Here is a 24,712-nt window from a genome sequence, read left to right as displayed (position 1 = left end):
AAGAGGAGGAACAGCAGCTCTCAAAGACTCCAGACTGGAAATATCACCCTTCTTTCCCACAGATTGCCATCCACCTCCTCCACACTCCCTATTGAGGGAGGATGGGTCAGGCAACTGACATCACCCTCTGTGCCAGATCAGAACCCCAGACCAGACTTCTGAGCAGCAGAGAGTTAAAGCTTCCGGCCTTCTAGGCCGGTCTCAGTCCTGGGCACCAAGCTCCAGTGGGGGATGGGATGAGAGGAGTAATGGGAAGCAGGGAGGGGTACTCTTGGGGGGCTTTGCAGCTTTTCCATCCAGGATATAGCCATTGCTCCGCCCCTTCAGCCGAGCCGCAGAGACTCTGCGGCAACAGGAAAACCAGCTCAGTTTTCGACCAGAAACAATTGTGCAACCAGGAGACTGGGAAGAGCCAGGCCTGGGCAGGGAGGAGGGGTCAAGCGCTTCAGCCAGCTCTAGGAACGGTGGGTGCGCTCCTCAGGGCCCTGCTTTGTTGGAATTTCACCCTTTTTTGGCTAAGTCCACAACCCGAGTCTCCGGGTTTTCTGGGACCCCTGTCGGACCACCGACCGTTCTGTGTAGTGTGCCTTAAGGATGAGAATTATGGTTTGATGGCATCTGAGAATTAAAACCAGGCTGCTCTTCATCAATTCTCTCCATCACCAGGATTCAAATGATGACTCTGTAATAGTGAGAGAGGGTGGAGGTGGGGAAATAACCAACTGCATCCCTAAGCCACAGTGCTTGCAAATCAGTCCTTTTGGACCCAAAAGGACAAGAACATGTACCCATCCCAGGAGCCTACTAGGGTGGAGGTGTGGGGAAGGGGACACATGGGGAAGGAGGATGAGCTTCAGCAGAACAAATCCAATTCTGGCAAGTGGTAAAGACAGAGCTGAAAATTAAGGGAAGAAATCTAGCTTGAGGATCCCTTTCTCCCCATTCCCTCCACATAGAGACATAAAAGACCAAGCCACATTTTGATTTTTTTCCCATTTAATGCAAAATGCCGCAATGTAAAACAATGTTAAGAGAATTTCAGTTCTTCTAGGGTAGAGGTGAGGTGAGGGGGCAAGGAGAAAGTTTCAGTGATGTAAGAGAATTATGGGGTTTTGCACCTTACACCTCCCCACTCCCAAGTGCTTGAAACCCTGTGCTTGCTTCCTACTATGCTCTTTATGGTCTCTGCCTTGTGCACTTCTCCCCTCCTCCCCCCTTCAGGGCCCAGAGTTCTCTGGGCCCAGTTCTTCCCGGATTGGTTTGAGATTTAGATATGGGGCAGGGGACCAAAGCTAGCTTGACTATGAGGTATGGAATTTTCCTCCTTCTGGCTACAAATGGAACATTCAAGGCTTTGGAGCCTGTGTTCCATATCAAACCAAAGGCTATGAGTGTTTTGGCCCCAAGCAGCATAAAATAGGAGCGTTCAACTACAATTTACCCAAATTTGAAGAATCTGGACATTGAGGAATAGGAAACAGTGAGACAAAGTTGACGGGAGGCAGGGTCTCTCAAACTTCTTCCTCCTTCTTCCTCATGTCCAGTTTGTAGACAATCTGGTAGCCATCATCCCAAGCATAGAGCTGGCGCTCTCGAGGGTTATACCGGAGGCTGGCATGGGCTCCATAACGACGGGGGAAGTAAGGGTGGGCTGCCTGCTCTGGAGTCAGAGCACCACTGGCATCAAAAGTACACTGGACACGGGCACGGCTGGCAGGCCGGGTGTTATAGACAACATAAAGGGCCCCACAGATGACAAAGGCGGCCTCCGCGTTTTCCCGTGGGCAGGGGGTGTCCCACTGCTGCTCCGTCTCCAGGGTCTGGGGATCCAGCTTGGCAAGGCACAAGTGTCGGTCATCCTCCTGGGTAGCATAGACAGCCCACAGCCCCTCCTCATCAGCTGCCAGGTCAATGTACGTATCCTTAGAGAGCCCGTAGGGCGGGATCAGCCCTTCAGCAGGGAACACAGAACTGTCCACCACAGTCCGGTTGGCCAAATGAAATTTGATGAGCTGCAACATGTCCCCTCGATCCTCACCTCCACCTGGTCCCCCAGGGGGCCTGCGAGCATAATAGAGGAATCCTCCATAGACCAGTTGCCCAGTGCCCACCCAGGGGAAGGGCAGCCTCACCCGGGAGGCTTTGCGGGCAGCTGTTGAGAGGGTGAAGTCACGCAAGCGTGGGAAGACATAGGCTGTCTCATTTTGAGTCCCATCAAGCACAAAGATTTTCTCTGAATGTCCCAGTGGGTCCTTGGTCCACATCCCTGCCGAGCTCCCAAAACGCTTCAGGATCTTCATGGATTTCACCTGGGAGATTGTGTGGCTACATTCTGGTGAAGAGAAGAAGAGTTATGGACAAGCACCTCACAGCTCTCGAGGTGGGTCAGTCTGTGACAACTGGCACCCACCTGTCCAGTGGTATGTGGATTGAGCTGTACTTTTCTAGTATGGGGAAGAAAAGGGACCCACAGCTTCCTGACTCCCTAGAAGCCCTGGCATTTACCCACTACCTTTGAGGAAGTTAAGCCACCCTAGAGAGAGGAAACCTTGGAGAAAAGGGGATTCTGGGAGGAATTAGAGTCAGTCTGCTTTTCCATCACTCACCTGTCAAAATATCATATTTCTCATTCCTTCTGCCCTTGGTCTTGGGCCCAGGTCCTCCTGTTGCCTTCTCATCCACCTCAACACAGGGTGGGGCAGGGTTCTGGGTTTCTAGATAGTCAACCTCCCGCTCCAGCCGGTCTACCCTGCCCGCGATGCTGTCTGCCTCAGACCTCAGAGTTTCCCGCTCCTTCTCCGCTGCCTCCAGCAGGGGTAACATTTTGTTCTTGAAGTCCCGAAGCTCAGCAGCATGTCGGCTACTCTGGTCCTGGCACTGGGCCAGTCGCTCCTGAGATAAAGATGGAGAGTAGGAAGAAGCAAAGGGAGGAGACAGACAAAGGAATAGGTACAGTCTCAACTGAGTCTCACTAACTCCTCAAATTCCCATGCCATAGGAACCAGATGATCCAAGATACCGGCCATTGGGAGCCTAAGGCTAGAACCAGATCATAGAGTCAGAGAATCCTAATGCTAGAAGGGATCTTAAACTTGGAATACAGTGTTATTTCCACCTGGTTCCCACATCTGTGGAAGCTCTAGTCTCAGACGACCAAAGAAACCAACCAGTGGGGACTTAAAGGGTAGAAGGTATGAACCAGATCACAGAGTCAGAAAATCCTAATGCTGGAAGGGACCTAAAACTTAGAATACAATGTTATTTCTACCTGGTTCCCACATCTGTGGAAGCTTTGATCTTAAATGATCCAAAATATCAACCATTGGGAACTTAAAGGGTAGAAGGTATGAACCAGATCAGAGAGTCAAAGAATCCTAATGCTGGAAAGGACCTCAAAACTTGGAATACAGTGTTATTTCCACCTGGTTTCCACATCTGTGGAAGCTCTAGTTTCTGCAGCAATCGTCCCCATGTCACAATTCTTATCTCCACCACCCAACCTTTTTTCTTCCTAAGGCTAACTTAAGTAAAATTGATAGGGAAATCTCAACATCATTAGGGATGCTTAGGGCTCATCTTAGATTTTCATAGCTAAGAATGGGTCTTAGACACCACTTAGTTCAATTTTCTTGACTTACAAATGGGAAACCAGAAGCCCAGAGCTGGGGCACCAACTCCACGGGGACACAGAGCATCTCAATGGCAGAATCCAAAGACAGCCTCTAAGGAGGTTCCTTCCTTGTCTCTCACCCCCTTGCAGCAATGTGCCTCTGAAATGAGGGAGCCAGCTGGGGGCCGTGTAAAGATCCTGAGCTAATAGAGGGGGGCTAGTAGGAAAGCGGCTGGGAATGGGGGACCCTCACCTCCAGGGCAGCCAACCGGCGCTCCATGTACTCCACGAGGTGCTGCTGCTGCCCCTGAAGGGACTTGGGAAGGGACAGGAGCAACAGGACGAGGAGAGGGGTTTGGGGCCCCATGGCAGTCAGGCTTCTGTGTGGAGCTGGAAGGGAAGGAAGGAGTGTGCAGTCTGCGTCTTAGGCTCAACCCCTGGGTTAGCCTGGGAGGCGGGGGGAGTCTGGGAGCAGAAGGTGGGGGGCGGTGCTGTCTTTTCTGGGTCTTTGGGTCTCTCTCACCACTCTGGAATGCTTTCACTGCTTCCTCCCCCTAATCCCCCACCTCCTTCTCAAGCTGATCAAATGCAGATGGTCCCGTTACAGGAGGGCCAGAAGCCTAAACCAGCTCCCTCCTGGGCTGAAGCTGCCCGAGAGTGACAAGGGGACGGGGAAGCTGGCCCCTATGTCCGGCGGTGGCCCGGGGGAGTAGGATGGGGAGGAGAAGCTGGGGGGACGTAAGGATCCCTGGGGAACTTCTGCAAAGCCCCGTCCCTGCGGTTTGAACTTGTGGTTATAAAACCGATTCCTTTAAGAAACTCTAACTCCCCTTCAGAGCTTCTCCTTCTCCCTACAATAAGAGGGAGGGTTTCTTGGCCTGGCTCGGAAGAGGAGGCTGGCGGAGCTCTGGGTGGGGGAGGAGAAGGGAGAAAACTGGTTGGTTGATGGGGGGGAGGGGGGAGGGGGTGGAAAGATTAGGTCCAGATGCGCCTTCTGCAGCTCATTGGTGCCACCTTGTGCCCAATCCCTGGACTTGCTCGGAACTAGATTAAGTTTAAGCTTGATAGAAGTGAGCAATCTAGAAAAAGCGTACAATGAGGGAGCCATGGAACTAGAGAATACAGGGGCTATCCAGTTCCCTCATTTGACAGATATGGAAACTGAGTCCCAGGGAGATAAAGCGATGCATGGCAAGCTCCTTGCCCTTTGTTTGTGTCCTAACACTTAACAGTGCCTGGCACGCAATGGCCACTTGTCTTTTTTTACTAAATTAGTGAACTTGTTAAAGATGATAGGCAGGTTAAATATTGGAATTTGATTTAGAGGGGAGCTAAGTAGTGGATAGAGCACCAGCCCTGAAGTCAGGAGGACCTGAATGCAAATCTAGTCTCACTTAACACTTCCTAGCTGTGTGACCCTGGGCAAGTCACTTAACCCCAAGTGCCTCAGCAAAAAAATAAATAAAATTTAATTTGATTTAGAATTAGCTGATTCTCTAACTTTAAAGGCTTTATGTTATATAACATAATAGCAAGCCCGTGACTGAACAGAATATCCTTCTGTGACCAGATACAAGAAGTTCCTTCTACAATAGTTCCAATGTAACTCTCAAAGCTATAACTAGATAATGTAAATAGATATACATTGTATATTAAATAGATATTGTATATCTACATACAGATACACATTTTAGGCATCTAGCTGGGGCAGTGGATAGCGTCTGGAGGCAGGACGATCTGACCTTACATCCAGCCGTCTCAGACACTAGTTGTGTGATTCTAGTTCATAGTTCTAGTCCTGTGCTTGGAGATCAAGGAAAACAGTCCAGTTCTCATTTCTACTGAGTAATCCTTCAAATACTTGAAGACAGCATCTCTGTTAGCCCTTGCCTAGAGGAAAGGGAAAGGGCCCAAGTACTTATTTATTAAGTGACTATTATGTACTAAACACTTTACAATTATTATCTCAGTTGATCCTTACAACAATCCTGGGAAGGAGGGGCTATCATCCCCATTTTGCAGATAAGACAGAGGTTGTGACTAGCCCAGAGTCAAACAACTATTAAGAGTCTGAGATGAGATTTGAACTTTCCAGGTATCCGCCCTCCCCCCTTGCCCAGCATTCCGTGCACTATGGCACCACCCAGCTGTTTTCTGAGATCTTCAACAATCTGCTCTCCTTTCCTTGGTACATAGTAAGCACTTAAATCCCTTTTATCTGGGAAAGGGATAGAATAAGGTGAAAATTGACTATTTTCAATTATTTGAAAGGCTGTTTGAAATAAGGGAGATTACTTGGGAGGTCTAAAGAGGAACCTGAAACACACCTGACATGAAAGCAAATTAGTGCAATTTCACATGAGAGAAGGGCAGCCCCAGAGAGGCTTTTCCCATTCACCAGACTATTCCGTTCTTCTGAATGACAAAGTATGATTTTGCCTTCTCTTAAATGGGCATTTCTTGACTCTCTGGACCTTTTCCCCAAGGGCTTTAAATATGGCATTTTCCTCTTTCATCAGGTGTTCAAGGAATCCAATTTTTTATTTTTATTTTTATTTTTTTTTGCTAAGGCAATTGGGGTTAAGTGACTTGCCCAGAGTCACACAGCCAGGAAGTTAAGTGATTGAGGTCACATTTGAACTCAGGTCCTCCTGACTTCAGGGCTGGTGCTCTATCCACTATGCCAAGTTAATGTTAATGTTTATTTAAGCAAAGCATAATTAGGTAGGAAAAGGGGGAGTTATATACATAAAGATAGATGAGGTTGGAAAAAGGGGCTGGCCACTGAGGCAGGACCACCTCTTGGACACAATATTGGCTTCTCTTTTCTGGACAAGTCTTGTGATCCCTTAAGGGCAGAGGAAAATTTAAGACCTTAAGTTGCAGAGAAACTATGAATCTACTTTGAGACAGTTTCTTACTAGTTCTCTGTACCAGTGAAGTCATAGACACTGCACCAAAATTATAGGAGTAAAGATCAAGAGGTAACCTGACATCATGGATTGAATGCTGGACTTAGTTGTTTTTCCCATCAGACTGTAAGCTCGTTTAAGAGCAGGGGCTGTCTTTTGCCTTTCTTTGTATCCCCATTGTTTAGCACAGGGCCTGACACAAGATAGATGCTTAATAAATGTTGATTAACTTGAAATCAGGAAGACATAGGGTCATAATCCACTCCTGCCACTCCAATAGCCACTTGTCAAGTTGTCACTTAAAGGCTTGATTTCAGCAAACAGCCAGAGATTCCACTTTCACACAGAGGCAAATTTCCACACTAACAAAATCACGTGTGAGTTTGATCCATTGATATATATGTAGATATGCTGGCAAACATGGTGAATGACTATAAAGAGCAGATTCATGACTTCATTGGTTGCAAGTTCCTGCTGCCACTGTGTCAGATCCCAGACCATTTTACCATATTCTTGACTCTGACATCTACTACCAGGGTGGGCTGGGGCACAACTTCTCAGCCCAAATTCCCAAATTGTAGAATTAGGAAATTGGACCAGATTATGGTTCCTTCCAGTTATGGTCGTATGATCTTCATCCTTTTTGACCCCATTTTGTCCATAAAATAAACCTTCGGAAGATGTTGCATCCAAGTGTTGGAGGCTTTATGCTTTTTAAAAAAATGATCTCATAGGTAAGCATCAATGTAGCACACTCAGCCTGTTCATCCGTTACCATTTTTTATTCATAACTTACCCACCTTCTGTCTCTAGGTGCCTCATCTTAGACAATGCCTTTTATGTCGATGTTGTAAGAAAATTTCTGTCCTCACCCCACCCCCCTCCCATATAAAGGCACCCCAAATTGGAGTTATTTTTGGATTTGCCTAGGATTATCTAGGCCATTACTAGCCTAAAATAATCAGATAATGGAGGATTTTACAGTTATCATCTACATCGGATACTTCAGTCAATTCAGATGTTAAATCATCAAGTGCTACTCATTCATTTTATAGATGGAGGGTGAGGGGTGGAGTGAGAAGTGAGCTTCCCAAAGTCCCATAAGTAATGACAGATGACATTTGAACCTGGGTCCTCAGGCCAAATGAATGTTTTTCTTCCACACCATTGCACTGCCTCCTCAGGCTAGCTGGCTTCCAACCCCATGTTTGCCTACTCTCTCCAAAGGTATCAATGATCAGCCAATCTAATCTTTTTTGTTTTTACCCTTCTAGATCATTCTGAGACTACTGCCACTGTTTATCTCCCTCTCTTACTAGATACCCTCTTCTCTCTAGGTTTCTAGAACATCTCCCCCAATCCTCGGGCCTAACTACTCCGATTTCCTTTGCTGGATCTCCCATCCACACCATGCCTGCCATGAGGCACACAGGACTCCATCCTAAGGCTCTTTCCTCCTCCTCCCACTCTATCTTGCTTGGTGATTTCATCAGTTCCCATGGTTTCAATCATCATTTCTATGCTGATAATTCTCAGATGTATCCAGTCCTAACCTCAAACCTCCAGCTGCCTATCAGGTACCTCAATGTTAAACTTGACGTATAACCAAGACTGAATCCAGTCTTTCCTCCCCGCTTCCATTACTGTCACAATCGAGGTTGTCATCCCCACTTTTTCATACCTCATATTCAAGAGGTTGCCAAGGACTGCTCATTTCAGCCTTCGTAGCCTCTCTCCTATGTGCCCCTTTCTCTGACATCACCATCCCCCTCATGCATCCCCTCACCCTGGGCCTGGAGGTAATTTTTGGTTGGTCTCCCTGCCACAGGAGCCCTCCCCACCATCCCTCTCTCCTTTCACTCAGATATCACTCATCCTGACTCAGGATCTGACCTGGTCACCCACCCTCCCCATCAATTAACTTCAGCAGCTCCCTATCACCCTCCAGGATCCAACAGAAAATGCTGTTTTGCATTCAAAGCTTCAGATCTTCCAGATGAGCATCCTCCTTTCAGGTCTTTTTCCTCCCCGGCCACCACAGAATTTGTGAGCTACAATAGATGGCTGACCACCTCTTTCTTCCTAGAAGACCCTTTGGACCACATCCAAGACCCTTTGGACCACATCCAAAGTAAAGGCATTTTCTCTGTCCCTTGTCCATGCCTGCAATACCCTCTCCCTCATCTCAGTCTCCTGGCTTTCTACAAATCCCAGTTTCTACAAGATGCGTTTCATAATCCCCCTAGTTCCAGTGCTTTCTTTCTATTGTCTCCCAGTTTATCCTACATTTGTTTATATGTTGTTGCTGCTGTGCTGCCTCATCTGTTAGACAATGAGCTCCTTGGGATTTCTTCTGGCTTTCTATACTCAGCTTTTAGCAGTGCCCAAAACATAGTAGGTGCCTAATAAATGCTGTTTCTACAGCCCAACAACTCTACAAGCTCCCAGAGTATAAAAATTCCAGTATACACTGACTGTGCCCCAGACATTCACCTGAAAAGGTCAAATGTTTCAGGAGCCAACGGTAATGGGCTCCAGGAAACTGTCTCCTGGCAAATTCTCCATGGCTCTGACACCCGCGCACTTTATTGGAGAAATGAGGTTCAATTTGCAAACTATGGAAGGCTGGTGGAGTTAACTAGTCTCCCAAGGGAAGTGGAAGCCTCCAGGATGCAGCACCCAAAGGGAGCAGCAGGGAGGTGAAGAGGAGGGCAGAGAAGAGTATCTTCCTAGGGCTAATTCCTTTCTTTCTGCAGCAGTGGATGTTTAATGATAGCACTGGGGAAAATAAAGCTTAATTAGCCTGCTGCTGCTAGGTCCTAGTCCAGATGGGCCTGAGAGAACTTTGAGAGCATCATTAGGTGCAAATGCCCCTCACAGAGTTGTCATCTACAGCTCGGCTCTAGTGCTCTTGGGATGCACAGGGTAGAATTTTACCAAAATGAAACCGATCCCGATGTCCCACCCATTCCCCCTCTCCCCAACATGAGTCACAAGCAGCCTTATGGATCAGAAAATTAACCCATTTTATTTGATGCATTGTAATTGCTCTACATTTTACCATATTATGTAGAAAATACTGAAAATACAAGCTACTTTGTAAAACCAAAGACAAACATTGAATCCAAAGATAAACTATGTTTTACACAATGGACCCTTTTCCCATAGTTAGTATTAAATTTTAAATATCTATATTTCTTTTGTTAAAATGATTATTTTACATATCCCCTAAGTACATCTGCAATACAAACATAGATCAGTAATTCTCAGAAACTACCTGTTTCTAGAGGTTTGTAAAAGGAAGAGCACAACCAGAAAAAGGGGGAAAGCAAGTTTAAATCGCACACAATAACTAGCATATCAAATACATTTAATAAAGTAGGAATTTCATTGCAATATCAAGGATTCAAAGCAGAAATACTAACATTACATATAATGTACATATAATGTACTGCTACATGTAGTGAGATTATTTTTCAAGCTGAATCTGAAATCACACATTATATAAAGTTTAGCAACAAACAACCATGTAGACATGCTGCACCATCCATCAGTTTAAAAAAAAAAATCAAAAAGGAAGCAGGCTCAGGCCATTCCTATCACTGAGAGGCAATTTCATTACATGCCTTGTCCCCAAACCAACCATCCTACCAATGGATTCTACAGAACGGTGATGAAATGAGATGTATCAATTACTCTGAGTGGCTGCTGGGGGGCAGCCCTCACTTGTCTCACTACAGATGAGCAGATGGATAGATATCCAGAATCACCAGGCCTGGCCTGAGATCCGCTTCTCTGTCCATGAATTCCCAGCCCAGGACTGACAGTCACTGTTACCCCGTGAGTGTTCCTGAAGAGCCCGGAGTCATCTCTGCCTCTAACAACCCACAGAAGGCATCGGTTCCAGCAAGCCTCTCTCTCCTGCTTCCTCTTGCCTTGTATAAGACAGGGGAGAATGCGTCTTGTGAGGGAGGGCCTAACGCTTGGCACGATTTCTTTAAGCCAATTCGATTTCAGGTCATTCTGTTCAAGCCCTACTACTCACTAAGCTCAGTGGGACCCCCTCCTCTGGTCTAAGCTACAAAGATAGTCTCAAACCATTTCTCAAGGTAACGCCCTTCTCAACAAGCACATGCAATGTAATCTTGGTCAATCCAATACACCAATTTGCAGCCTCAGACTGAGAATTGCTAAAAATGCTTAAAGCTACAAGTCTAGAAAAGTAATTAATACAACAGTACACAATGTTGGTCATTTCTTTTTCAGTGGAGTCAGACTTGTATTTTAAATGAGATCTACTTGTTGGCTTTGGGAGGGTAGGTTTTTCTGCATCTCATAGTTTCCATGGAAAAAAAAAGAACCTAAACACACACACACACACACACACACACACACACACACACACACACACACACACACACACACACAGCCTGTTCTGTGGAGAACAAAGTGAAAGAACAGGAATTTCATTCAAAACGTGTATAGTGGGTAAGAAAATCTGCATGTGTTTGGCAATAAATAGATAAGAAGTTCACACATGCCGACCAAAACCAACCAAAAACTCTTTTCAACACCAAGGACTGCTTAGTTTTCATGACAGTGCCAAAAATACACCTTAATGAAATGACTCCAAATATACACAACACAGACCGGCTCCTGTCAGGCTGTACAAATGACCACCTGTCCCATCTCGGAAGCCCTGACTTCTCGGAAGAAGAGACTCCAAATACTCAACTCCTCAGCATTTGCCCCGGATCAGGGCCCAGTGAAATCTCCTGTCTCCATCTGGCACCTCCCTGACACCATCTCTACACAGAACCAGTCCTAACCAAGTGGAGCGGCTCCCCATTCCCAAACATCTTGAGGACCTTGCTGCTTTCATCTCCTCAACACCCTCAACTCACCTGGGCAAGGAGCTCAGGACACAAGGACAATCCCATGGCTCAAAGGTCCCCAAGAATAAACAAGCAGTTGTTAACTGAAATCACACATACCCTCATGACTTATGGGGCTTCAGTTTCCTCCTCTTAATACTATTATTTTTCCTACTAAGAAACCTCTGTGAGTTCCCTGTCACCAGTGGTATCACAAAGCTCCTCCCTCATGAAACGGGGACACAATGAGCTACACAACAGGCTCTTTGGTATAGACACATCAGTTTTTAAGGTTTTTTTTTTCCCCAAAAAAACAAGCAAATGTTTTACAAGGAATGTCACAACTATTAGCAGGAGAGTGAGTGCCACACTGGAAAAAAAAAAAAAAATTCATCCTAAAAGTGATTGCACATGCTTTCAAGGAAAAAATTTTTTTAATCTCTAAATATTGCTTGGTTCTTAATCACCTGCTTCCTGAACTTTCTCACAGGAGCATGGCAGCAAATACACAGCATGAGAGCCACATGAAAAGCAAAGTTTCTGAGAAAATTAGCTGAGGCTCAAAAATCAAGTGGAGTTGTTTTTAATTCCTTTTAATGCTGACAGGGAAACTGAGAACAATGCATTTACACAACACACTAGCTACGATCCTGCTCGGATACAAGCTCAGTGAACTGCAGAGGGTCCACGAGGCTGAAACACTACATTATCATATAAGGCACTACAATAAAAGGGGCGGGGGTGGGGCGAGAGGGAGGGAGGGAAGAGACACACCAAACAGCTCCTCACCACACACACCTGTGCAAAACAATCCCAAGGTCTCCGCTCCTTGCGGGCGCCTCCCTCCGCTGCTCTCTCACTCAGTGCTACGGTGATGTGCTCTAAAAACTGCAATTTGTTCACATACATTCTGACACAGATCAGTTCATTTTGGTTTAAATACAATGGAGACATGGATTCCATCCCTGGGGAACATTGGAGGGTCAGACACACACACCAAGTACAGAGTTCAAGTGTAGTCACTACACATTTTGATTACAAAGAACATTTGGGGTTAGCAGGAAAATTGTGTTATAGTTTTTCTAATCGATATGTACATATTTAATTATGCAAAATATTAAAACACCACCATTACAAAACTTCTAAAATATTTTTAAATTCAGTAATAAATTTTTAAAATCTGTTTTTTTTCTTTTTTTTCTTTTTTTTTCTTTCCACAATTCCAACATGCACTTATTGTATAAGTCTTAATGAGAGCATTCCGTTTGCTGCTGACATACCAAGGAAGCTACTCTTTCTGAAGTATAAAAAGCTATACATAACATGTCCTTTAACTTCCTCTTCAAGCAAATCACATAAAATAAAAGGCGAGGTGAGGGGGGGAAAAAATATTGGGAAGAAAAAAGCCCTGTGCTTCTTAGTAAAGAAATTCTGCCCTGGGAGAGATCCGGTGTCTAATGAAAATTTCAAACCAATCGCTTAAGCGCTGCTGCCCCTCCCCTTACAGTCTGTGAGGTCAGGCCCACCTCCGCCAGTATCACATAATACAATTAGATCTTGGAGAGAATTCAGACAGGAAGGGTAAAACCACACAACAGCTAAGACAATAACGTTAACAACAACAATAATAATAATAACAATAATAATAATCACCTTAATTTAATGGCTTTTGCAATGATAAAAGTTAAGCTGAATCACAGACTTTTAAAAAATAATTTAAAAAATACATGGAGCCTTTCACGATGGGTGTGGATTTTTCCCCACACTCTGTTACCAGCCAATGATGAGCTGCCTGATCACATGGCTTTACATCAAGCACAGGAGGGCACCCCAAGAGCAACACTAAGTGATATGTAACAAGTTTTGCAGAAAGAGCCGCTGCCTACTGAGGACAATCCAAGTCACTGAGACAAAACTAAAACATCACAGAGTTGAAAAATGTCCAGATAGCTAAAATGTGCACTACTCTCTTTGGGGTGGAAGGGGAGGGGGGGAGAAATGCCTGATAGAAACATACACAAGTGATGTGCAAGCTGCTGCTAAAACCTTCAAGGCAGATGAGCCTTTGTTCAAAACAAATTTAAAATGAGAATTTTCCTCTTCTCTCACTTGTGATCACATCAGCATCTTCCTTGGATCAGCAGTTACAACAATATGGCATTAAATAAAAAGGGACCTGTCTTTAAAAGCATTTCTATAAATCATGGGTCAGAGTTAAAAGATTTTCCAGAAGACAACCTTAAAATGGTCCCTTTTCTTGGTAACAGAAGGGGTCGGCCCCCTATGCAGAAGGTGGAGAGCTGAATTCTTCAATCAGGAGAAACACTGTCAGAAAACAAAGAATTAAAAAAAAAAAAAAAATAGAACAGCCTTTGGGAGACTACAACAATGCTGTCAACACGGAGACAGATTCCCAGGGGAAAAAATAACCACCACCACCTTCCTTCTGCTTTGGCTGGCTCCCTGGACAGGGCTAGCAGAGGGTTGTTAAAAGTGAGGTTAAAGGAAGGACTTGATATTCCCCACTTCCAAGACCGCTGCCAGAAATGGATGGTAATCATGTCCCTGTCCCCTTGCCCACTGATTACAAATAAGAATACTGGCTGATCTTCGTGGGACTCAGTGGGTATCCAGTATAAATTGTTGAGCCTCGAGAAGACCCAATGTAGGACTGGGTAGCAAACTGTTGCTGGTACTGGGCGGGAGCCACACTGGCCGAGGTGAGAAGGCTCGGCCCCACACTGACAGGGACCTGGTGGACCAGGGTGCTAGGGTGGGTGGTGTAGGCTGCAGTGTGCCTGGAGGATCCCTGGGGGGAGAAGAGCTGTGCAATGGAGCTGGTGGAGCCCAGCGCTGCTGCAGAGGTCGGGGCAGCATAGGCGTACAGGTGGGCAGGGGCTGGGGCCAGGTGCGGGCGTCCCGCTGAGTGCAGAGGACTGCCGTGCTGAAAGGCGTATGGGGCCTGGGAGAGTGGGGCCACGAGTGCTTGCTGCCTTCGTGGGGCAGGATTGGCACTTCTCTCTTGCAAGGCTGGAGCTGCTGGCTGCTGGTTCTGGAAGGAGGAAGAAAGCCGGTGAGAGTTGGTGCGGTCATTCTGGCTCGGGGCACTGAGGCGGTGGCGGCTCCTACCTGGCCCCTGATCTGTTACACCCCCATCCCTGCCCTCTCTGGGAGCCAATCTTCCTCAAAAGACCCTCAAACTCAGGCTCCTGGAGCAGCTCCTGGGCCCACCCCCACCAAGACTAAGCATGCCTCGGCCTTCCACTCTTCAAGTAGTTTTCCTTGCCGAGCTATGTTTTCTAAACTTTGCTCTCACCTGGTTTTCATCTCGGATCCCCCAAGTTTCTCCCCTCTCTTCCCCCTTCATCCCTTGGACACAGGCCACCCAGTGCTCCTGTGCTACTTGTGCTACTTCCCAGCTTCATGGAGACACCATGAATATCCCTTTGCCACACCACCTCGCCTTCCACTAAATTATCAGCCAAGGCAAAGACACTTCAAACAATGAAACCATCATCCCTTGCCAACCAGAGGTTAGACAGAAAAAGAAGCACAATTTTAGCCCCAGTAATAAGCAGGACTGAGGACAGTTGCTCAGCCAGCCAGAAGACTGGATCCCTTTTTACTTAGACCCATGTGGAAACTGAGTAAACCCTTGAGAAGGAAAAGGTCCCAGTGTGCAGCCTAGAAGCAGCAAAGCATGGGACAATGCAGAACCAGGCAGTGCCCTAGACATGTCAGGCTCTCTCCACACTCTGGGGAAAACAGAGGGATCTCATGGAATGCAAAGCTGTTCGCGGATAGAGAGAAGAGACATGGCCTTCACAGATAAAGGACATAGCACACCAAAGGGGAATTCATCATTTGATCCTCCCTTCAGTGGGACCTGGGATTCTCCGAGAGATAGCCTGGAAGAGGGACCCTAAACAGAACCCAGTGGTCCTTAATGCTTACCTGGCTAAGATTAAGCGGCTGTGCTACATTTGCTCCCCCACGCTGTGCCCGGTACCCTGTGGGGGTGATACAGCAGCCAGAAGGCTGACCGCTCACGGAGGCAACTGGCTTGGTCTTATTTGTCAGGAGGCCTGAAAAAGGATCATGAGGAGTTAGTCTTCAGTGGATAGCTCTTTAGTGAAACTAAGCTAATTTCATTACTACCCTTCACTTCAAGTACCTGTAATACCAATAAATCAGATGTTGCTTTGTGGGTATCCTACTTCCTCAAATCAAATCTTAGATGTAACCTTAATGTGCACAGGGAAAAAAAGAAGCCCTAATTACATCATAAATGCTAAAGCATCAATCAACTGCCCTCAAAACAAGTTCATGGCACATCAGTTTTGTAGTTATACGATCATGCCTTCAGAGTAAGAAAATCTGCTTCTATGATCCACGTGTCATCAGTGCAAAACAACATGTGGGGGATCTGCTCAGTGACTTCTTGATTTCCCTAAAGTTCTTGTACTTTCTTAATGAGAATGGAATAGCAATGGGCCTACTGGCCTGAAAATTCTGTCTGGTGGCTTGATAGGATGTGGCTTTACCTGTCTGCACTGGAAAGGTTTTCTAATGCTAGATTTCACACCTCAAATCCCAGACAGAAATACAACAACTGCAGTATTACATAAGTTAGGCTAGAAAAACCGTATTTCAGGTGGCTCTGAATCCATCACCCACCAACAGGATAGTCTCTAGTAATGACTAATCATGTAACTGAACTGGAGGGCCCATTCTCTCAGATCCTAAAGAAAATGTCGATACAGGAAAAAAGCAAAATATGTGACATGATCCTGATCTTTGTCCTTTCCTACACTGCTACCAACAGTGTTATCTTAAAATCTGAAGAAATCTTGGCTGACTGCAATTATTTTTTGAAATTTCTCTTATCAACTATTTCCTGATTACCCAACTTTGGGTTATCTGGTGCCTACTTGTAATTTCAAGCCATTATATCTCAGTGTCATCCCTATATCGAAGTACATTTTAGTATTTTTTAAGTAACTGGAGACTTCAGGAAATGCCCTTCGTTTTAAATGTCAACTGACACAATATATAAGTAAATCTGCTGCCAAAAACAATTCTACCGTGGGCTGCAAAGCCAAATGGAACTGATTTTTTTGAGCAGCTGATTTTTAGATAAAGCTATGTGACTGCTCTCCAACATTAGCATGGATATCTAGGAGAGGTAGAGATTAACTCCAAGGAAACAGAACAGAGATGATCAAAAGAGGATTTCATGCCAGGGATGTGTACCTTTGCATCTCTTCGACACCCACCTGATGCCTGGGTTGCCACTGTGCAATCACCAAGTTGAGCTTTCAGGGGTGGCACAATGATGGTTCGTGCCCCAGGGCCATCAGTCACAACCCGACCAGGTCCTTCTAGGAGGGGCCCTGTATTGCCCCGAATTGCAGCCAGAGTATCTGTAGAATATGGACTGCTCAGAGATGAGTCGGAGTCAGGAGAATCATTGACAGTAACATAGCTGATGACATTGGACCTTGGCTTCAGGCTGGAGCTGCAGAGGAGAGAGTTCATGAAAACCCAAGTGTCCTTTCAGCAAAGCCTCCTAGCTGGAGAGCTTGCCTCAGGACTCTAGCCTTTCCAGACATCCTAAGCAAACCTAATAGAATAATCTTCTCAAATACCACTTTTATGTCACTCTTGAGAAGTCAAGGGTAGCTGACACCCTATGGCCTCAAATCTCTACTTCCCATCACATGCAGTAAAGACCATCTCCCTGACCTCGTTTCTCATTATTTCCCAACAGATTTAGTTCTGCGTTGGTTAAGCAATATTGTTCCACACAGCCCACATGTCCTGTGTTCCTCTTCTCTGCTGGGCCACTGCACAATCCACTTCTCCCCACTTGAAATGTTCTTCTCTTTTAATCTCCCCCAATCCAAGTCAACATCTTCAAAACCCAGCTTTACCAAGTGTCCCCTTGCCCCATATTCCTTTTTAAGGAAATTTCCTGATGAAGCCCACCTGGCTGAGAGTACTCCTGTGATCTGCATACAAATGCACTTGGGTTTATTTATATACAACTAGCTGTTTCTCTTGTTATTTTCTGCATCTTCCTTTCCCCCACCCTCATTTAACTATCAGTTCTCCAAAGGCATCCTTTCCATTCTTCCCTCCGCCCCCATTCATGTCCAGTTGGGATTCTCAACAAGGTAGAGGGGTCAGTGGGGAGGTGATCCCTGCCAAACTTTCTAGCTGTGGTTTCTTTTTGCCAACTGGCCAGTGGAAGAAGAAAATCAGACTGGTGCTTGCTCCCATTTCAGGATGACCTTCTTGAGGCGGCTTCTCAGATTACCTCAGCCCCCATGCCAATCCATCCATCCACGTCTCTGACTTTCCCTACTTGGGCTCATTCTAGAAAGCAGCCTATGGTATATGGTAAGAAGAGCATCAACCTACATCTCAGAAGCTGGAGTCCTAGCCCCGCTTCTGCTGCTTCTGAGCTATGTGACCTCAGGCAAGTCATAACACAGTCTAGTTTCTGTAACACGGAGAGAAACACGCCTGTCTTGCTTAACTCACAGGGTTGCTGTGAGGATTTCTGAAGATAATACATGTGAAAGTGCTCATGAGACATATCAGATACTCTCTAAATGTGAAGTATTATATGTTTTGACTTGTTCATATCTCCCCGGTTTAAGCTATAGAGTTCCTCATGGTGGGAACAATCTTGGCCCTTAAAGACACACCCCAGGCACTTAGGACATAGCCACTGCACCCTGTGAGCTCAAGAAACACCTGCTGATTGACTTCTCTGCAAGACTGGTTTAGTTGGTTGAAATGTACAATGGGACACGAGCACTTCCCAGCCGAGTCTGTTCCCAGTGCTCTGGGAGGGATCTTGGGAGCGGACTCAGCCTCAAGCGTGGCCACATTCCCCATATGACTTTCCTCTGAGTCCTTTCTTCCCGTCACAATGCCTGCTTTCCACAGAGGCGCAGCTGAGTCACCAGTGGGAGTCCGCAGTCCGAAGCCAAGGGCAGGGACCACGTGGCCAGACAGCCCCTCCACCTGCTTTACCTGCTGGGCTTATACTTGCTATCCTCCTCCTCGTCGGTGTCACTGCGGATAGTGATGACGCTCACGGGAGGGCTAGGGGTATCTGGGATGATGATAGGCTGAGGCTGATCTTGTGCAGGGACCAGAGGATTATAGGAAGAGTTGCTACGGAGTGGGCTGCTCCCAATTAGTGAGTAGACTTGGGTAGGTAAGACATCCAATGTAGAGACAGTTCTGCAAGAAAAGGTCACAGGGATTTAGACCTGTTGTTTTTTCTTTCTTATATAATTAAAATGATAGACTACCAATAATAATTATGATGAAAATAAACATACTGACTACTGCAAATGGCTCCTAAGCAGAGAGCCAAGAGGTACAAAGAGAAACACTATTCTTTTATGAGACTTTCCCATCAAATGGGACAGTTGTGAAAATGATCTCACACATTAAGAAAAAGCTGACACCAGAAAGAAAGGATAACTGTGATCAGGAAGCAGACACCTAGTTATCCAGCTCCAGAAAAATGAGCCGTCCAAAATCCCACCTGACATGTAACAACTAGACCTGACTTGCCATTAAGCAAGATACTTCACTACAACTCCCCAAGTAATAAGGGACAAATCCTCCCAAGCAGGGACACAGTTCTAGGAATGCACAGAGACAACTTACTTGGCCGGAGCTGGGGCCGGCTGCTTGTTCTTCTTGGAGGAGAGGGAACTTGACTGTTGCTGCCTGACAACATGAGCTACTCCAACGTTGAGGGGCTGAGCTGTGGCCAGAGTCACGTGGTTCGTCAGCAGAGAGGGCTGCTGCATAAGGGTGCTGTACTGGCTGCCATGTGAGTGCGCATTCCTGGGTTAACAGAAAAAAAGCAAAAGGACTGAATTTTTCAGCCTTAAGGAAAACAGAATTCAAAGGGAACTAATAAGCAATGAAGTAGCTAAACAGTGGAGGAAAGAAGGGAAGGAAAAAAGGAAGGAGGAAAGAGGGAGGAGGGTGTTTGAGACAGAGACAGAAAGATTGTTTTTCTCTTAAAACTTGGCACAGGGATTATTTACTAGGCTTACATTTTCACTATGTCACCTCACATTTTCTGAAATTGCTGACCAAGAAACTTTAAAACCAACCTAGATGTTTCTTGACCTTATTAGCACAGCTTTTTTAATGATCCATGCTTCTATTACATTTGAATAATATACTTCCAGAGATTTTAAAGTGAGGATACATCTCTTCCTTCCCTTTATTCTCCAAATTCTCTACACTCTCTAAGTCCCACATATTCTAGCAACTCCTCTCTTGAATAGTCGCTTACAAAGAAATAGCAAGACACTTGCCTCCAGTCTCCCAGCTGCTGGCCACTCCCCATGGCCTCGGGAATGACTGCAGTAGGCTGAACGGAATTGTGTAGAGCCACTCCAGGTAGCTGCTGCCAAGTTGAAGGTAATAGGATCTGCTGGGTTCCTCCAGGCCAGGCCTGCTGCAAGGAAGCACACATACAGAGACCCAAACATGACTTATCATTAGGCCCCTCAAGAAATTAAATGAAAAGTTTGTTTTAAACAAAAAGTTCTTTGTAGATTGTTAACTTGCAAAAATTACAAAGAAGAAAAGGCCGTAAGGGGCTCATGGTTGTAATTCTTATTGTGAGGAAAAGGTGATGTATGACTATTTTTTGACTGTGTCCCCCAGAAGCTCTCCCCCCTGGGAATTGGAGAAAAAAATAACCCTATGGTAAGAGTTTCTATTGTACTGCAGAGAAAAAGAATCAGAATTCACAGGCAGAATTCTAATGAATGCTAGAGGATGTTATTTCTACACTATATTTAGGGTGATATGCTTTAAAAGAACAGAAAAAGGGACAGCTAGATGGTGCAGTGGATAGAGCACTTGCCCTGGAGGCAGGAGGGCCTGAGATATCAAATCGAGCCTCAAATATTTAATACTTACTATGTGATCCCAGGCAAGTCACTTAACCCCAACTGCCCCACCAAAACAAGGAAAAAAACAAAAAAAAAACCAAAAAAAACTGAAAAAGGCTTAATCACAATGAAACTAAAAAGAATTATCAAATCTAAATGTAAGCAGATGACACACATCGGAACAATTTAATGCATGAGGGGAAAAAAGGAATAAGTCTATCATATTTTTTTGATTAAAAGAAAGAGATTTATGAAAATGGAGATATGACATGTGAATAACTAAAGGTCAGATTATTTGATAGAAATCCACCAGATAGGGGCAGCTAGGTGGTACAGTGGGTAGAGCACCAGCCCTGATGTCAGGAGGACCTAAGTTCAAATCTGACCTCAGACACTTAGCACTTCTAGCTGTGTGACCCTGAGCAAGTGACTTAACCAAGTGCCCTCAGCAAAAAATAAAAATTAAAAAAATTAAGCAAGAAATCCACCAGGTTTATGCTATCAAACATAACCTAACTAGTCACATAACAGTTGCATGATTATAGAATCTGAAAATAAAGAATGGGGAAGGAAAAAAAAAAAAAAAAAAAAGGGCATTTGTTCAGAATGCCAACAAGTATCAATGTATTTTTTTGTCTTGACTTTATTTTTAATTTCATAAAAACTTATCATTATAAGTAGGTATTACTTCTACTTCGCTACATGCCAGATTATTAACTACACATTGCAGCAAACATGTTTACTGCATCTGCTGTTCCCAAGAGTTCTGGTATTTCCTGGAAAAAAAAATGGAAGCAGATTTGCAAACTTCCTTTTTTGAATGATATTCTGCAGTACAATACACCTACAATGCTTGGGGAGGGGAAAGAGGGAGAGGGAGGGATAGGGAAGGGGACACAGATGGGTCTGTTTCTTGAATTTAAAAGTCTGAAACTATCAACACACATTGTGTTTTTAAAATATTTCTGCAAGTAACAGATCCACTTATTACAAATTCTGGTTCCAAACAAGAAGCCTTCAAAGCAGAGAAACTGCAAACACGTCTGCTACCATAAGCAGAATAATTTAAAAAAAAAAAAAAAAAAAAAAAAAAAAAGAGAAATCTGTTAAGTCACACCATGCGTCTTTCCAAAAGCCAACACCTGCACAAGACAAAGCATGTAGTTTAATACAGAGCAAGAAATAACATCCCAACGTGAGGCAGAAATCTGGCGTTCCAAGCGACGAACTGTTTTGACAGAGGAAAGACAAAAATATGCAAAGCTTAGCAAATGACTAGTGCAAACTGAGGCAAAGCAGCAAAAGAGGAGTGTCAACTAACACTCCTAACTTCTAAACTCTGGGTAAGCAAGTTAGAACAAGGGGCTCGAGTCCAGAAATGGCAAAAAAATCTAACTACCTTGTCATATGGGCTTTGTCACTGATATGATTAACTTAAAGCCAAATAGGGCTGTGTGTTGCTTCACAATGCTTCAAAATACTATATAACCAAGTTGGGCATTAGTATTAGGGAATTCTTCCCAAGAACTAAAAAGTGTTACAGGGAAAAACTCATTTTAAGAGTTTTCCAAACATGAGAAATGCTGATCTCCATTAGCCAATTACAATGCAAAGTATAAAAGTCAAGCACAACTATAATCATTGTATAACGTGATTGATCCTAAAAATGTACATATAAGGCCCACTTTTTTTCTATTATTCCCCTAACATCACAATTAAAAATACTAGTCTAACACATAAGAATAAGATGCATTTTTACCTCTAGATAAATATATCTATATCCTAGCACACATGATAAAGTTAAATTTACTGTAAAATACATGGCAACTCATTCTAAAAATTAGCTCACCTTTCATTTCAGGCAAAAATAAAGCATGATCTAAAGCAACATTTTGATGTTGGAAATTGTCATTGATTGATTACATGTAATTACAGGCTTTTAGAAACTCTTTCCATGTGTTCAAAGAAGGCTAATACCAACAACTAAAGCAAAAGATTAAAAAGCATTGCTGGTGTGAGTTGTAACCACAGCTTAAGCACCACCTTCCACTTTTCTATGTACAGAGATGCTTCAAAGAGCAAAACAAAAAGTAAAGCTAATGACTCGCCAAGAAACTCACATGCTGGCCATTTTGGGGGGGAAGGAGGCCAAGGGGTGCCTTGTAGCCAAGCCAAACTCAAGCCCACTTCTTTATTCTCAAGGATAGGAGGGTAAAGCTAGGACAGTAAGCACAGACTAGCAAAAGCTCATCGGGGGCTTATCACATTAGGCTGGTAAAGAACAGAAGCCAAGGGTTCTGGAATCTTTACAGCGCCACACTGAGCATCGGTCAGACAGGGCTTCAGCCAAGTATCAAGGAGGAAAACAATGAGACATTAAAGATGGAGCAAGAACACAGCCACAAAATGGCACATGCTTCCATGCCCTCTGCAAGTCTAAGTTAAAAAAAAAAATTAAAAAAAAATGAGAAAACAGAACAAAAAACAAACAGGAAAAAAAAAAAAAAAAAAAAAGAAAAGAAAAGAAAAAGAAACCAAAGAAACTCCGTTAGTAACACAATCAAGTGAGGGGAATTACCAGTACAGCGGCAGTCTGTTCAACCAGCGCCGGCCGGCCGGCTGCGCAGCTCAGAGTAAAGGGCACCGCATACTGCGGTGTGATGGTGGCTACTTGAGGATGGAGAGTTGCTACCATTAGTGGTGTACAGCTTCCCTGAAACGTAGATTAGGCAGGTGAGTGAAACAAACATATGGAGGCAGGTTAACTGGGTTCAGAAGGGTCTTGCCCCACCCCGGGGATCATTCCTGACATATATCAGCAATCTCAAATCACTTCAAGACATGTATCAGGCACAACCTTCCCCTTCAATTCTCCACAGAGGCCATCCATTAGGCCAAATACCAATGGACCAAAGGAAGCCGTCTAGGAATTTTTCCTGGGATAGAATCGGAGGACAAGTTCTTTGAAACTCAGTCAAGTAAGGAATCACTTAAAAAGGTTTATTCCCTCTCTCAAAATAAGGTTTTAAGATTTTAGAATTCCTCACACAGCCAAAGACTAAAATGTACACATCTGAATCATAACAAGTTACTGATGTATAAACATATACCAGAGATCCTCCTGGTTGCGTCTTCTATAAAAGGATCAATTTTTTACTGTTCTTCTGACCTAACAGACAAAATCAACACTAGGATCAAAACAGGATTCCTTCTTTGAAAGAATTATGAGGTTGTGATCCAGTTTCCCAGACTGAGAAGACCAGGAGAATCACCTGGATAGCCTGTATTTTAGAATCAAAACATCATGTGTGTGGACTAGAAGACTATCAACACCAATTCAGAAGGAGGATTCTAATTCCAGCTCCAAGAGCTGGAAAAGCCCCACTCAGATGGGTTTCTATTTTCCTGGTTCCTAGCTTTTATTCGAAAATCTAAAGAACATACTAACAGAACTGTGTCCTCATTAGGGAAGAGCATCTCAACAACTGTCATTCCTTAGAAAGTCTACTGAATTATGACCAAGAAAGATCTACCAGTCAGAGCAAAGACCATACATGGGACAATGGTCAGAGACCAGTGACAGCCAGCTGGCACTGGTATTTCAGAGTTGTTGGGTCTCCAATTTGTCCTGGCTGTTTTACCTGGGTGAGAACTCCTGACTGGATCTGTAGTGGTTGAGCAGCAGGCGCCTGGGGTACAATTGGCACAGCATTATCCATCCTCACAGGGAATCCAGAATGCTTCGCAGGTGCCTGGAGTCCAGCTGCCAGGAACAATAATATGGTGAGATTGCTTTATGCCATTCCCTCAAGGCCACATCCATGCCACTTGAGGCAAAGGACTTTGAGAAAGGGCCATATTTGGGGGAATCAAGGAAAGCAAAACTCCTCTAGTAAAAAATGGAAATGATACTTCTTCATGACATAAATATCACTCAGCTCATTTCTCCATCCTGTTCCTATCAGAACAGACCAAAAATTACTCTAAATTATGACCTAATCATACTATTGTGATCTAAAGATAATTACTTTCAATGCTTATTTTTATCTGTATCTTCTCACAACCATTTTAGTTCAACAGGGTTAAAAACTCTAACATGCTTTTCAGATGGGATCATTTTGTGTGAACATGATTTGAATGTAAAGCAACAATGTAAATTTGCCAAAGTTCTTTATAAATGTATTTTACATTTGCAAGAATGTAAAGATGCTGCGGTTCTCTTGGCTTAGCAGCTAAGATGGTGCTACACAAAACAACAAAAAAACATATCTTTCTAAGATTCACCTCCTAGATTTTGAAGGATATCTTGCCCCCTTATTCCACATACACAAAACCCAAAAATATCATTATCCAAAAAAAAAAAAAAAAAAAAAA

At 44.4% G+C, this 24,712-nt stretch overlaps 2 protein-coding genes across 8 annotated transcripts in view; both read right to left on the bottom strand.

The window, feature by feature from the left end:
- Window positions 1-978: 978 nt before the first annotated feature.
- Window positions 979-4,093, bottom strand: OLFML3 (olfactomedin like 3). The gene is made up of 3 exons (XM_074263117.1): window positions 3,864-4,093; window positions 2,607-2,892; window positions 979-2,332 (listed from the first exon to the last, which is right to left on the bottom strand). Exons 1-3 carry the CDS (start codon window positions 3,975-3,977, stop codon window positions 1,512-1,514), a joined length of 1,221 nt encoding a protein of 406 aa, XP_074119218.1. The 5' UTR covers window positions 3,978-4,093; the 3' UTR covers window positions 979-1,511.
- A 7,883-nt stretch (window positions 4,094-11,976) lies between these two features.
- HIPK1 (homeodomain interacting protein kinase 1) overlaps window positions 11,977-24,712 on the bottom strand; it is a 43,524-nt gene continuing 30,788 nt past the window's right edge. For 3 of the 7 annotated variants that reach the window (XM_074263112.1, XM_074263116.1, XM_074263110.1), the window contains exons 9-16: window positions 23,980-24,101; window positions 22,917-23,051; window positions 19,754-19,896; window positions 19,089-19,271; window positions 18,441-18,653; window positions 16,673-16,914; window positions 15,351-15,481; window positions 11,977-14,448 (exon numbers count right to left, since the gene is read on the bottom strand). In XM_074263112.1, the coding sequence (XP_074119213.1) occupies window positions 13,981-14,448; window positions 15,351-15,481; window positions 16,673-16,914; window positions 18,441-18,653; window positions 19,089-19,271; window positions 19,754-19,896; window positions 22,917-23,051; window positions 23,980-24,101 (1,637 nt within the window). In that variant the 3' untranslated portion in view covers window positions 11,977-13,980. The remainder of the gene's footprint in view (window positions 14,449-15,350; window positions 15,482-16,672; window positions 16,915-18,440; window positions 18,654-19,088; window positions 19,272-19,753; window positions 19,897-22,916; window positions 23,052-23,979; window positions 24,102-24,712) is intronic. The other 4 variants (XM_074263113.1, XM_074263111.1, XM_074263115.1 and 1 more) reach the window with 2 other exon arrangements.

This window comes from Sminthopsis crassicaudata, chromosome 4, assembly GCF_048593235.1.
Source record: "Sminthopsis crassicaudata isolate SCR6 chromosome 4, ASM4859323v1, whole genome shotgun sequence".
NCBI lineage: Eukaryota > Metazoa > Chordata > Mammalia > Dasyuromorphia > Dasyuridae > Sminthopsis > Sminthopsis crassicaudata.
This window is presented reverse-complemented; position numbering and strand designations above follow the sequence as displayed.